Source organism: Ziziphus jujuba, chromosome 8 (assembly GCF_031755915.1).
Source record: "Ziziphus jujuba cultivar Dongzao chromosome 8, ASM3175591v1".
NCBI lineage: Eukaryota > Viridiplantae > Streptophyta > Magnoliopsida > Rosales > Rhamnaceae > Ziziphus > Ziziphus jujuba.
The window spans coordinates 6,746,547-6,759,107 of NC_083386.1; the positions used below are offsets into that span (position 1 = coordinate 6,746,547).

General features: G+C 34.6%; 2 protein-coding genes across 2 annotated transcripts; both read left to right on the forward strand.

Annotated features, from left to right (window-relative positions):
- Window positions 1–3,158: 3,158 nt before the first annotated feature.
- Window positions 3,159–5,267, forward strand: LOC125421685 (uncharacterized). Its single transcript, XM_048471052.2, has 3 exons — window positions 3,159–3,197; window positions 3,544–3,866; window positions 4,709–5,267. The coding sequence occupies exons 2-3, from the start codon at window positions 3,632–3,634 to the stop codon at window positions 4,993–4,995; spliced, it is 522 nt and encodes a 173-aa protein (XP_048327009.1). The 5' UTR covers window positions 3,159–3,197; window positions 3,544–3,631; the 3' UTR covers window positions 4,996–5,267.
- A 6,545-nt stretch (window positions 5,268–11,812) lies between these two features.
- Window positions 11,813–12,301, forward strand: LOC132805029 (ankyrin repeat-containing protein NPR4-like). Its single transcript, XM_060819775.1, has one exon. It carries the CDS (start codon window positions 11,813–11,815, stop codon window positions 12,299–12,301), a length of 489 nt encoding a protein of 162 aa, XP_060675758.1.
- The last annotated feature ends 260 nt before the right edge of the window (window positions 12,302–12,561 follow it).

Here is a 12,561-nt window from a genome sequence, read left to right on the forward strand (position 1 = left end):
GAGAATTATTTATGCTTGGAAAAATGTGGATATTTAAATTGATGGATTTGGAAGTTGGTGGATTTGAAAATCATGGAATTTATGGCATTGATTATAAAGAAATTGTGGAGAATTTCCCGGTTCAAGCGGATGGATTATGCCCGCTATGCTTATGAAAAATGTGAAAATTGTTTTATGATTTAAATTTATGGATTTTATGATTTTTAGATACACCGTGCACGTACTGGTGTTCTGATTATGTGATATGGTATATGTGATATGGATATTGTGCACACGGATATGATTAGCGCGCAGGTGGTTGTGAGTAGCGCGCAGGTGATATTATGAGGGTGTCCTGTGGATGCCATCGGAGAGGGTGGCCACCCCCCATTGGCCGGGACACCAGGTTAGCAGCGGCGCAGTGGGACGCCACGCGACCGTATGCCGGTTTCTTTCTATAACCTCCTGTCTGGCGGTACCTTGGGACGCTGGGTACTGTTGGCGCCACTGGTATATAGTGGGTGCATCAACTGATTTCGGAACTATGTTTTAAGAATAAAATGTTTTAAAACTGTATTGGAATTAAAATTACTATTACTGTTCGGATATTTATTTGATGTCTTGGTTTTCGAGGAATATGAATAAAGGATTTTGTGAAAAGGTTTTAAAAGGGGAACCTTTCCAACTGAGAGAATTGTAAGGGTTTTGAGAGAAAATATTATTTCCAAATAATTATTATTTATATACCTATTACCGTGGTATTATATTGTATAGTAGATAGGGTCGCTCACTGAGATGATTAGCATCTCACACTCTTAAATTCCGTTCCTCTAGGTACCAGGTTGTTGGTGTTCATTCGGAGCGGACTTGATCTTCATCGCTGTTTTACTTCGTGAAGTATCCTGTTCTTCTTTTATTGCAGTTGTACTATTTCTTTCACTCTTGTTCTATTTATTATGCACTGGATTACTGTATTTATTTTGAAGTGCTGAAATTTGTGGAATCAACTTGTAGTACTGTGGGAGGAATAAGGGGACAATTATAGAAGTGTGTTTTCAGTGCAGGAAATTTTTGGTTAGTTCTACCCTTAGGGGAGGTGCTGCCGGATTTTCCGTTGGAAGGTTCGGTGGTATTTCCCTGGGATCAGGGCTTGTCTAAGGTTCCGGGGAAGGAATTCTGGACGGGTCCTGACAGCGTCCGCCAGCCAAATGGCCTGAAAATTGGCCGCCGACATCGCCTGACCATGCGCTCTCAAGCCCACCGGCACGTGTTGCCTTCCAGCGATTGAAACCCGACCAAAATGACCGATCAAAGAGAGAGGGGGAGAGAGTCAAAGGAGAGAGAGAGAAAGAGAGAGAAAGAAGTCACTGTGTGTGTTTTGCTGGTGTTTTCGAGCTCGAGGAAGAAGAAGGAGAAGGGAAAGAAAGGAAAAAGAAAAGAAAAGAAAAGTGTTTTTTCCACGTGGGGAAAGGGAAGGAAAGGAAGGAAAAAGACAAAAAGAAAAAGAATAAATAAATAAATATTAAAATAATAAAATAATAGTATATAAAATAAAGACAAAATAATATAATATAGTATATCCTTATTGCTAACATGTGTTACTTCTAAAATATTACACATGGTGCATCCCACTTGGTGGCATGTGGCACAATTATTCACGCTTTTAAAAATAATATTAAAATAATACTATATTTGAAAAACTTCGTAGGTCCATAACTTTTTAACGAAATGTCCAAACCAGGTGTGCTGCTAATCTATAGACTCGTATCAACGAGTACTTCACATCTGTACATGATTCAAAGCTCATATCCCCACAAATAAAAAGTCAACTCTAACACCCTTGGACAATTTAGACCTCAACTTGTTTTGCTCATAACTTTCAAACCGTAGCTTCGTTTTCGACGTGCTATTAGTCTATGAACTCGTGACAATGCGTACTTCGCAGCAGTACTTCAGTCAACTGAAATTCCACCGGGAGAAAAAAGTCAACATTTGACCCTTTATCGGTCAACAACGATCAAACCCGGTCAACCTCGATCAAATTTGAGAAATTTCCTGTGTACTTCGAGATGGGATGTTACACTTTTATTTAAATATATAGCGATGCAAAACAACGAGTCGCTAAAGGTTAAACATATATGAAATTAGCGACATATAGTTGTAAGTAAACAGCAACGTATTACTACACAAGTTGCTAAAAATTCTACAATTTAGCGACGCATATGTTTACATAAAATAGCAACAAATTATAATAAGTTGCTAAAATTCCTAACAATTAGCGACGCATAAAATGTAGAGTCGCTGTTTCTTCCATATTAGCGACATATGAATTTACATAAAACAGCGATGCAGTATAGATGTAAAAATTAGCGACGTAGAGAGTTAGAGTCACAAATTCCTCTATGTTTAGTGTTGCAAGTCTCTTTACATTACCGACTTGTTGTACTGTGTCGCTGTTTAGTCCACATTAGGCGACTTTTATTTCTGCGTTGTTGTTGGTATAATGTTTTTAGGGACTCGACATTTGGCGACTTTGTGAAATGCGTCTCTGTTTATTGCATTTATCGCATTTAATTGCGTTGCTAATCAGCGAGTTTCGAGTAGTGAAGGGAGCTCTCTATAAGAATTTAAGAATTTAGAGCTCTCTCAACTCTAATTTTTTTTTTTTTTTTTTAAAAAAAAAGCTCTCTCAGCTCTTTAAAAAACAAAAGAATTCTGTATACAATTTTTTTTAGAGAGCTCTCTCAGCTCTTTAAAAAACAAAAAAAATTCTCTAAACTTAAAACATATATATATATATACAAATTTCTTTTTCTTTGAGAGCTCTCTATGAGAAAAGAACAAATAAGAATTAAAGCAGCTGTCTACTCTTCCATTCCCTTTTTGGAATAAAAAAAATCCTTCAATCTAGTTTACATATTTACTTTGTTCTTTTCTTTGTTTTATAGAATTGTCTCTTCATCTGATGCCGCCTTTTGTACCACGCCAAGGATATATATATACATATATATATATATATATATAGATGAAAGAAAAATTGTATAAATATGTGTGAGTGGTTTTGTACATTTTTCCCTAAATAGAATTCCGTTTCTTTTTAGTAGCTGAGAGAGCACTGAACTGCATTTTTTTGTTTTTTTTTTTTAAAAAAAAAACTTTCTACAGACAGTTTGTAGGCCTGCAACTTCATTTATTGGGACATCGTCATTGCTCGCAATGTAAGATTTCAACTTCCGTTGCACTAGTAGTGGCCATTTGGTAAATTGATGTTTTCGTTTTTTTTTTTTTTTTTTAAATAGATTTTTAACTTTAGCTTGGCACTTAGTTATAATTTTTTTTTTTTTTCATTATAATTCACATGGAAATCCATCTTAATTAAATTAGGCTCGGCATTTTGATCATAAACAATTTTCTTTATTAGTTATATTTCAAATTAATCAATATTGTAATAGTTATTTATTATTCATGCATATATATATATATATACACATGTACCACATTGTGTCTTTAATAAAATAAAATAAAAGAAATAATTAATAATATTAATTTATTTTTGATATTTAGAATTATGAGTCGTCAAGGTGTCGTCCCAGCTGGATTAATTGACAATGAAAACTACCTGGATTAGAGCGTCTGGGTGAAAACCTACTTGATGGGTGAAGATCTTTGGGACATTGTGGAATCCATGGATGAACCTCCAAAACCCGAAGATGGTGATGGATTCAAGTATTGGAGGTCCAAGAACGCCTCCGCCCTCCATGTTATCCAAATTTCTTGCAACGCAGATGCTTTCTCTGAGATCAGAAATATAACTTCTGCCAAAGAAGCTTGGGATATGTTGGAAGGAAAATTCAAGCCTCAACCAGAATCCGAAGACGACGACGAAGGTATAAATATTTGATTTTTTTTAATCATAATTTTGAATAATTATATTGAATTTAACAAATTCATATAAAATATTAAACAGTTGAGAGATGGGTGCTGATTGGATAACCAAAAAATTATTGCGAGCGGGCCATTTCTAAATTTGAGAAAGAATAGGAAAAAGAAAATAATAGTAATAATAATACACGGTAATGTAATTTTGAATTCAACGACTATATATAAGAATAACAAAAATAACAACTTTAAAAAGCTTTTTTTTTTAATGCCTAAAAGAAAGAACTTCAATAACTTAGAATAAAATATAATAGTGAAGAAAACTATTGTTCATATAAAAGATTATATAATAAAATACAATAATGAAGTTCAATAAATTCAACGACTATATTTAAAAAAGCTTTATTCTACGATCCAAGCCTGTAGAATCCAAAGACCATTTAATCTTCCATGACATAGGCATAATATTTGATTTTTTTTTTCCCGTTTTTACTAACATGTATTACAAAGACCATTTAATCTCTTATAATATTTGATTTTTTTTTTTTTTTGTTTTTACTAATTTGTATTTAAATAAAACTTTTCATCATAATTTTAAATAATTACATTGAATTAAACATATTCATATAAAAGATTACGCTATTAAAAGACAAGTTATCGTTATATTCAATTATATTTTTCTAACATTTTCTCTTATGTAAACCACTATGACTATCTTTTGTGCTCAATTGAGCCATTCCAAATGTTTTTAGCAGAAATTATTAAGTTTTGAATATTGAATATTATGGACTTTTGCTTTGATAGTAAGTTAAATTGTCATTGCATAAATACAGTATTTTTTGTATTATAGTGAATATTCCAAACGATCAATACCAACAATACGAACGGTTTCACAAAGCTCTGCAAGATGGAGATCGAAATGCTACAAAGGAATTCATTACGCAGCACCCAAATGCAATAAGAACAATAATCACACTTACGGGGAGGACGGCCCTTCATGTTGCGGCCATGGCCGGACATACAGAAATTGTTGAGACACAGGTGGAGAAAATGTCACCAGAAGACTTGGAAATGAAAGACTCAGTTGGTAATACAGCTCTTACAGCAGCTATTTTTACAATGCAAATATCGAAATAGCCGAATGCATGGTTAAAAAGAACAAGAAATTACAGATGCCGCTGGTAATGGCCTTTCGTGTTAATCATATTTAAATGGGTCGTACTCAGTTACACCGATAGAAGATTTAATACCGTCGGACGGCAATCGTGCACATGCTGTTGGGCTCATAAACGAAGCAATAATTGGAAAATATTATGGTAAGAGTATAATACATATATACACATATTACATATATAGTCAGATTCAGATTGTCATATCTTATATTTATTAATATGTGACATATACAGTGTTTTGACAATTGTGGTACAAATGATTATTGCGTTGTGTTTTTTTTTTTTTTTTTGGGGGGGGGATGGTGATTCTATAAAATTCTCATTTTATATGTACAGTGTAGACGTTGCTTTGCATGTTCTACAGCGTTGTCCACAGTTGGCCACAACTATTCATACGCTACACTTCGTAGTCGTGTCCATACATTCGCAATATATCCAAGTGGACGTCCGCTCAAATTTTGGCAAAAATGGATATATGAATGTTAGTACATATTATATTGATTAATACAGAATATAATTTATACCTATATAAATATACATATATGACATTGATAGTAATACATTCCTTTATTTTCAATAGCTATATTTATAGATGGAGACAGCATCATTAAAGAGATATATACCAAATTCCCCACCAATACTAATATGAGCTCAGGTATACCAAATTTCCCACGTAATTTGAATTTAAATTATTTAGGTTGAAGCAAGTGTACAATTAGTGCAAAAATATTTATTTGAGAAACTATGACATAATTTCCTGCAAGGTAACTTCTACAAACTGCCCTAGTTTTAGCATATATTCAATTAATAAAAATTAATATCCGAAAAAAAAAACTTTTATTAAGTACCTTATAAATAACATTGAAGATTTAAATTAAGTCAAAGATATTAAGAACTTGTTTATGAATACAAAAGGTGGCAAAAACCATTGTTTCCACTTGTACAATAATCCATAGTTTGAATTAATTCCCTACATTTACAATATCAAAAAATAAAAAGAAAAATTAAAGAATTGAAAGGTTAGGCATACATATATGTTAATATTGCACGATATATAGCTTATATATATTCTCCTACAAATCTCCATTTGTTATTGAAGCTTGTTAGAAATTTGCTCAATAAATGTTTGTTGTTATAATTGTAACAATATTTCTTCTGTATATACTATTAATTCAAAGCCATTAGTCAATCAATAGATAAGGATTTACATGGTGAAGTTTGGTCATTACAAAGAGTTGCAATGCACTTCGACATTTTAGGTAATTAATTTGTTGTATTCAGTTTTTATTATTACAATTACTGTTTAAATTCTTCCTCCCATTTATTTATTTATTTATTTATTTGTTTTTATGTTTCATACATCCAATAATAGCTAAAATAATTTTTTTCATTATTAATAATTACGCAGGGCTCAAGAATATATATGAAATGAAATTGATCCACATTCAAACCTCTAAACTTCTACGGCGAATGTGTGAAGAAATAAAAAAATTAGATAGAACCCAAATATCAAGATCAGATATTATAATTGCACTTCTTCTAGCTGTGGAAAAGGGAAATTTGAATTTGCTCAAAGAATGTTTGTAACACCCCGTCCCAAATCGCACCGGAATCCGTGCACGTTGACCGAGGTTGACCGTTGACCGTTGACCAAAGGGGTCAAAAGTTGACTTTTTGACTCGGTGGGAATTTCGAGATGACTAGGGCACCGTGGCGAAGTGCACGATGCCACGAGTTCGTAGACTGGTAGCACGTCGAAAACGGAGCTACGGTTTGAAAGTTATGGACGAAACAAGTTGCGGTCCAAACTGTCCAAGGGGTGCCGGAGTTGACTTTTTGTTTATGGGGAATTGAGCTTTGACTCATGCATGGTTGTGAAGTGCTCGTCGATACGAGTTCACAGACTAGCGGCACGCTCAAAACGGACATCCGGTTAAAAAGTTATGGACGTTTGAAGTTTACCGGATACTGTATTATTTTAATGTTTTTGGGTCGTGAACAGTGAAATGCCACATGTCAGCTTCTGAGTGGTCCACGTGGCATGAACAGTGTCACGCAGGGTTTTAATTTTGAAAAACTCTCGGGGAAGAGAGAGAAAGAGAAAGAAGAGAGAGAAAGAGAGAGAGGAGAGAGAAAGAGAGAGAGAGAGAGCCACCGCCGGCCACCGGATTTTGCCACTGTTCCGGCCGAGTTACTGTACACGCGCCGGACAGAAAGCTTGCCCACCTCATTTCCGGCAAAACCTCCAAATTTCACGGCGAACGGCCGCCGGACGCGCCCGGATCGGACGTCCGCAGTTTGGCGGCGATTTTTCCCCCTCCACCGCCGGCCACCGCGAATCGGCACTATTCCGGCTGATATACAATACACGCGCCATACACCCAGCATCCTCTCCTCAAGTCCGGCCTACCCACCAAAAATCACGGCCATCGGACCACCGACGCGCCGGGATCGGAGCGTTTTCCGGCGAGGGGTCGAAAATCTTCAAACGGTGATTTCTCCGCCGTCCGACCTCCGTTTTGCTCACCGTCGGTCCCGTTGGATTGCTCTCCTCACGATCTACAAATCTGCAAAATTTCACAGCAAACAGCCACCGTCGGAAATTACTGTTCCGGCGACGGTTGCCGGTGACGTGGCGGCCCGCCGGAAATTACTGTTCCGGCGAGTACCCCGAAAATTCCGGCCAGCTCCAGTCCGCAGTGTTCGACCTCCTGAACCCAAATCCGACTTCCGTTTCCACCAATTCGCGACGGTTTGGGAGAATTGCGGAGCCGAAACCCGAAAAGCTTCCCGATAAAATTCCGACCCCGTCGGGTACGATCATCGAAAATTAAGACCGGATCTGTGATTAGCACCACTCGAGCTTCGATTCGGTATATCATTCGTAAATTTTAGTTATCGTTTGGTGTTCGCTCCTCGGGTACCCATTTGGGGATTACCCGAATAAAATATTAATATTTGTGGTTTTGGTACTGTGGATGTTTTAGGTGCACGTGCAAGTAGCGGAGTCGATCCTGCGGAGGATCTTGATTGAGATACGTGCACAAGGTGAGTGACCCACCTTCAAATTAATTTTGGGGAATTTAATTGATGAATATATTATGTGTGAATTAAATATTTGGAATTTAATTTCTATGTGCCAAATATTTATTGGATTTATTGTAGAATTATTTATGAATTTATTGGATTTAAGAAAATGCGAATTCTACAAATTTATGCCGTGTGGAATTATTTTATGGTTTTGAGGATTTTGAAATTGGTGTGGTTTTAATGGTAAATTGGGCACGATTTGATTTTCAAATATTTCAAGGAAAATATTTGGTTATGTTGGTGATTTCAATTTTTATGAAATATGCCCATAAAATATTATGGGATTTGATTATGATATTTCGAGAAATTATTTATGCTTGGAAAAAAGGTGGATATTTGAATTGATGGATTTGGGAGTTGGTGGATTTGAAAATCATGGAATTTATGGTATGGATTATAAGGAAATTGTGGAGAATTTCCCGGTTCAAGCGGATGGATTATGCCCGCTATGCTTATGAAAAATGTGAAATTTGTTTTATGATTTAAATTTATGGATTTTATAATTTTTAGATGCACCGTGCACGTACTGGTGTTCTGATTATGTGATATGGTATATGTGATATGGTTAGTGTGCACACGGTTGTGATTAGCGCGCAGGTGGGTGTGAGTAGCGCGCGGTTGATATTATGAGGGTGTCCTGTGGATGCCATCGGAGAGGGCGGCCACCCCCCTTTGGCCGGGACACCAGGTTAGCAGCGGCGCAGTGGGACGCCACGCGACCGTATGCCGGTTTCTTTCTATAACCTCCTGTCTGGCGGTACCTTGGGACGCTGGGTACTGTTGGCGCCACTGGTATATAGTGGGTGCATCAAATGATTTTCAGAACTGTGTTTTAAAAATAAAATGTTTGGAAACTGAATTGGAATTAAAAATATAATTGTTACCGCTTCTGGTATTTAATTGATGTCTTGGTTTTCGGGAAATATGAATAAAGGGTTTTGTGAAAATGTTTTAAAAGGGGAACCTTTCCAACTGAGAGAATTGTAAGGGTTTTGAGAGAAAATATTATTTCCAAATAATTATTATTTATACTTATTACTGTGATATTATATGGTATAGTAGTAGGGTCGCTCACTGAGATGATTAGCATCTCACACTCTTAAATTCCGTTCCTCTAGGTACCAGGTTGTCGGTGTTCACTCGGAGCGGACTTGATCTTCCTTGCTGTTTTAGTTCGGCAGTACCCTGTTATTCTTTTATTGCAGTTGTAATATTTCTTTCACTCTTGTTGTATTTATTTTGCATTGGATTACTGTATTTATTTTTTTAAGTGCTGCAATTTGTGGAATCGATTTGTAGTACTGTGGGAGGAATAAGGGGATAATTTTAGAAGTGTGTTTTCAGTGCAGGGAATTTTGTGGTAAGTAAATCCCTTAGGGGAGGCTCTGCCGGATTTTCCGTTGGAAGGTTCGGTAGGGTTTCCCTGGGATCAGGGCTGTCTAGGGTTCCGGGGAAGGAATTCTGGACGGGTCCTGACAATGTTAAAGTCGATTCCCAATCTGGCGGAGGCCTACGAAATCCATGGGAGGAACATATTTATGGTTGCAGTTAATTGTCGCCAAGCAAAAGCAAAAATTTTTAGCCTTATACATGAAGTTGGCTGCAAATTAATGGCAACAAATTATATAGATGCAGATAAAAATAGCATGCTACATATGGCTGGCTCCTTATTGCCTCACCCGCAACTTGATTGTATTTCAGGAGCTGCTTTACAAATGCAGAGAGAATTACAATGGTTTAAGGTACGTAATATATATATATATATATATATATATATATATGTATTAATTTATTTAGCTGTATGTTTTAAAATATATTTAATATAACCATGCATTTCTTACACAATCTAGTGGGAAGACTATTATTTCCTCTAACAAAAATCTAAAATTTAAGGTCATCGTCTAATAAAATAATAATTTTGTTATTAGCTTGTCCTTATAAAAACAACCATTAATTAGTAGTTGGCTAACTCAAGTAAAAATCAACTATATTTTAATGTCCTTTATTTTGAAAAAATTAAATTTGCGCATCTTTTAAATTTAGATTCTCAAGTTAAAATTTATTGCATTTTGGAACAACTAGATATTGTAACTAGCATTAGTCGTGTCGTTATCACACAAAAATAACAATATCTCGTTATTTAGTCCCTCAAGACTCTAGCTTTAATTTCATTGTAATTTAAATTCTCTATTAGTTTAAATTTTGTTATTTTAGTACCCTTTTGACCATTAACATCCTTAACCAAAAAAGAATTATTAGACTAAATTATGTATATAACAACTGAAACTCAAACGTCCCCGAATCATGTAGGGTTAAAATAAAGTTTCTAATTATATTTTTTTGCTCTAACATTTGATATATATATGTATATATATAATACAAGAAACTCACCTTTTACTGACATAACAATATTGTTGGCAAAAACATAAAATTCATCAGTAAATGTTTTACCAACGAAAAATAAATTCGTTGCAGTTTCATTGCCTTTGCCTCTTCTGCAATTGTAATTACCCGAAATTTTTAGTTTTTCCCGACTGGAACTTTTGCCAACAAAAATTCAATTGTCTCGCCAAAAACTATTTCCATCAAGTTTCAAATTATTGGTAAAAGATTTTGGCGACAAAATGTAGTACATGGAAAACTATTTTTTATTGGTGAAAATATAATTACTGCAAAAATATTTTGTCCGCAATAACTAATCTGCCATCAAAAGTCAATTTGTCGGCAAAGGTTATTTTAGCGATGAAATAATTTTAGTCGGCAATAATTAATTTGCCATCAAAAGAGGAATTTTCGTTCGCAAAAGTTATTTTAGCGATGAAATAATTTTAGTCGGCAATAATTAATTTTCCATCAAAAATGAAATTCGTTCGCAAATGTTATTTTAGCGGCAAAAGTATTTTGGTCCTAAATGTCTTTTAGAGGTTAAATTTTTTACAGTAATATTGTTTTTACCAACAAAAGTATGCTTCCGTCGGCAAAGGTCTTTCCAAATTTTTTTTTATATTTTTTTGAAAAATATTACAAATAATTCATTTTTGTAAATTTTATTTTAATTTTATTTCCTTGTAATTTTTTAGGTTGTTTTTACCAATGTAAATATTATAAAAATATTCATATTGTATAAAAATAATTAAACAAAAAAAATAGTTCTTACCATCTAGATATGAACATATTTATATGTTACTAAAATTTATAAATCTGCTACAATAAAAATATATATATATATATATCAACAGGTAGCTGATGGAGGAGGTGGAGGAAAACAAAACCTACTTAATGATGTACCATCACCAGAGTAAGAGTTCTGTGCCATAAATTGTTGTACAAACTTTCTCATGTGATTCATATTTTCTTCATAATTTGACGTCTTTTCTTCAGTTTGTTGACTGTGTAAGTCATATTCTTCTTTCAAATTTGATATCCACTATTCATTTTATTGTCTGTATGAGTCATATTCATCTTTCAAACTTGATATTCGCTCCTGCAAAGCAACTGTATCTGGTATATATGTGTGTGTGTGTGTGTGCATATATCTGTTTTCTATCAATTAAATTAATTATAAACAAATATATATAGGCGGTGGAGTCAGTTGTCCATGGACATATGGATACACAAACTCAGAGTTCTTGACACCAAGACAACTATTTACAAAAGAACACAAACAATTGTTATCTGATGGAGAAAAATGGATGAAAGAGACAGCAACTTCATGTACTCTTGTTGGTGCACTCATTGTTACAATCATGCTTGCTGCAACGTTCACTGTTCCGGGTGGGAACTATGAAAGAACTGCTTACCCAAAGTTTCTTGATGGCAAAACATTCATGCTCTTCATCATATCAGATGCAATCTCACTTTTCTCTTCCACTACTTCAGTTTTGATGTTATTGGGAATCCTCACTTCCACATATGCTGAAGATGATTTCCTCAAATCTTTGGCTAAGAAGCTCATGATTGGTCTTGGCAAACTTTTCCTCTCCATTGCTACAATGATGATATCTTTCTGTGCTGCTGTTTCCATGATGCTTGATGATAAGAAATCTTGGGTTGCGTTTTTAATCATTTCTCTGGGCGGTATTCCAGTCACTTTGTTTGTTTTAATTCAATTCCCTCTTCTTATTGAGATTTACCTTTCTACTTATGGACCTAATATTCTCAATAGGAAGCCATCAAGTTGATTATATATGGAAAGTGTTTGCAAATTGTGTAATATTATTATTATTACTATTATTTACCACTTTTTATGTATCAAGATTGTTAGCTATAATAAACTCTCTTTTTTTTTTTCAAGACTGTAGCATATTATATACCTGTGTTTTTTTTTTTTTTTTTTTTTTAATTTTCATTGGAAGATTGATGAAGTTGATATGGAGGGTTATTGTAACATGGACACATGACACTTGACGAGAAAGCAAAAAATTATGTGTACTTTTATACT

Coding starts and splice junctions, on each gene's coding strand:
- LOC125421685 (XM_048471052.2), top strand. CDS start 3,632: ATGGGTGAAGATCTTTGGGACATTGTGGAATCCATGGATGAACCTCCA. Junction 3,867..4,708: donor ATCCGAAGACGACGACGAAG/GTATAAATATTT, acceptor TTTGTATTATAG/TGAATATTCCAAACGATCAA.
- LOC132805029 (XM_060819775.1), top strand. CDS start 11,813: ATGAAAGAGACAGCAACTTCATGTACTCTTGTTGGTGCACTCATTGTT.